This window comes from Gracilinanus agilis, chromosome 3 (assembly GCF_016433145.1).
Source record: "Gracilinanus agilis isolate LMUSP501 chromosome 3, AgileGrace, whole genome shotgun sequence".
NCBI classification, from domain to species: domain Eukaryota; kingdom Metazoa; phylum Chordata; class Mammalia; order Didelphimorphia; family Didelphidae; genus Gracilinanus; species Gracilinanus agilis.
Genome location: NC_058132.1, coordinates 589,459,069 through 589,460,512, shown reverse-complemented (window position 1 = coordinate 589,460,512; position 1,444 = coordinate 589,459,069). Strand labels below are relative to the sequence as shown.

General features: G+C 35.0%; 1 protein-coding gene across 1 annotated transcript in view; it reads right to left on the bottom strand.

Moving 5' to 3' along the window:
* Positions 1-228: 228 nt before the first annotated feature.
* Positions 229-1,444, bottom strand: part of DGKH (diacylglycerol kinase eta) — a 227,285-nt gene continuing 226,069 nt past the window's right edge. The window contains exon 31 of the mRNA XM_044670616.1: positions 229-991. Within this exon, the coding sequence (XP_044526551.1) occupies positions 902-991 (90 nt within the window). The 3' untranslated portion in view covers positions 229-901. The remainder of the gene's footprint in view (positions 992-1,444) is intronic.

The window sequence follows — 1,444 nt, the reverse complement described above, 5'->3', positions numbered from 1 at the left end:
GGGGAGCCAGGTTTTCTGATACAATGAATCTTAATAAGATGAGAGAATTTTTTTAACTGATATACCTTCTGCACATGATTTACTGAAAAAAAACTTACATAAAATGTACATTGGTGTTGAATATGGCACAAACACAATGTATTCACATCTACAAGTTCTTAACCACAGGATGTTTAGGGAAAATAAAACACTAAAACATAGAAAAGTGCCCAGAACCAACAAAAAATACACTTGGGGAGTAATAAATTAAATCCTTTAAAAACTAATATTGAGGTTGTTCAAGTGTAAAAAGTATTAAATGTGTCATGCAACAAAAAGAAAGTCAGTTCAGGCAGGAACACTGTGCACTTTCATTTGTACCCACGGTATTTGTGGAATTAACCAACTATGTTCCCTTGACCACTGAATGCTGGGCTCCTGAGGCAGTCTCAATTTCACATGCAAAAGCAAAAGGCTTTAATCTCACTCCTCTGAACATAGATTCTAAGGAAGAATGCCTCAGATCAGTCAATGTGAAACCTGTCTCCACATAATGATATGTTGCATTGGAGGAAAGCCACATTAGGTCAGGATTAAGGAAATTCTCCACTTCACAATTCCATCTTTCAGACACTGTAGTTTACTATGCTCCCAGATTTTCCTCAATATGTGCACATTAAACATGCCAGGTCCAAATGATAAGAAAATGACTTTGTGGAATGTACTTTTTTTTTTTTTTGGCACAAAATCTTTTTTAAGACCTCCAACCAAGCTTTTCATCCACAATATGAATAAATCCACCTAAATGGGATGCACCAGTGCTTATTTGTCCACAAAATAAACTACAAGGAAAGCAAATTGCCTCCAATTCTTGTGCATTTACTAGAAATTTCCCCTCTTTCAAAAAGTAGCACCAGTATGATTACACCTCAGACAGTAGAGTGCTCTTTCCTAGCTCTTTAATTCCCTGAAGAATTCGCTTCATGTGACCCACTTTCGTTATCCCCAGATCCTACAAAAAAAAGAAAGAAAGAGAAAGTTTATTGATAGGAGAAAGCTCAGAGTGAAACATTTAACCTGGTGAACAACAAAATCAGATCGAAACTGAATCCACTGAATTCTGTGTTCAATGGGTCTGAATATGTAATTAGCAAAAAGAAAGAAAAGGGGATTCCAAAATGAATATTATACCTAACTCGCTGTGAAACCACCAACCGGTGAGCATGGATCTCTGAAGAAAGTACCTAGAGAAGCTTCTCATTGAAAATACTGTTGACAGTTCTTCAATATTGCTTATTTTTTCCCTTCTAAACACAGGGATCTCTATGAGGGAATGATATACACTGTTGACTCTGATGCATCTACAGCCTCATAGATATATATATATATATATATATATAGAGAGAGAGAGAGAGAGAGAGAGATATGTATATATATATATATATATATATATATATATTTTTTT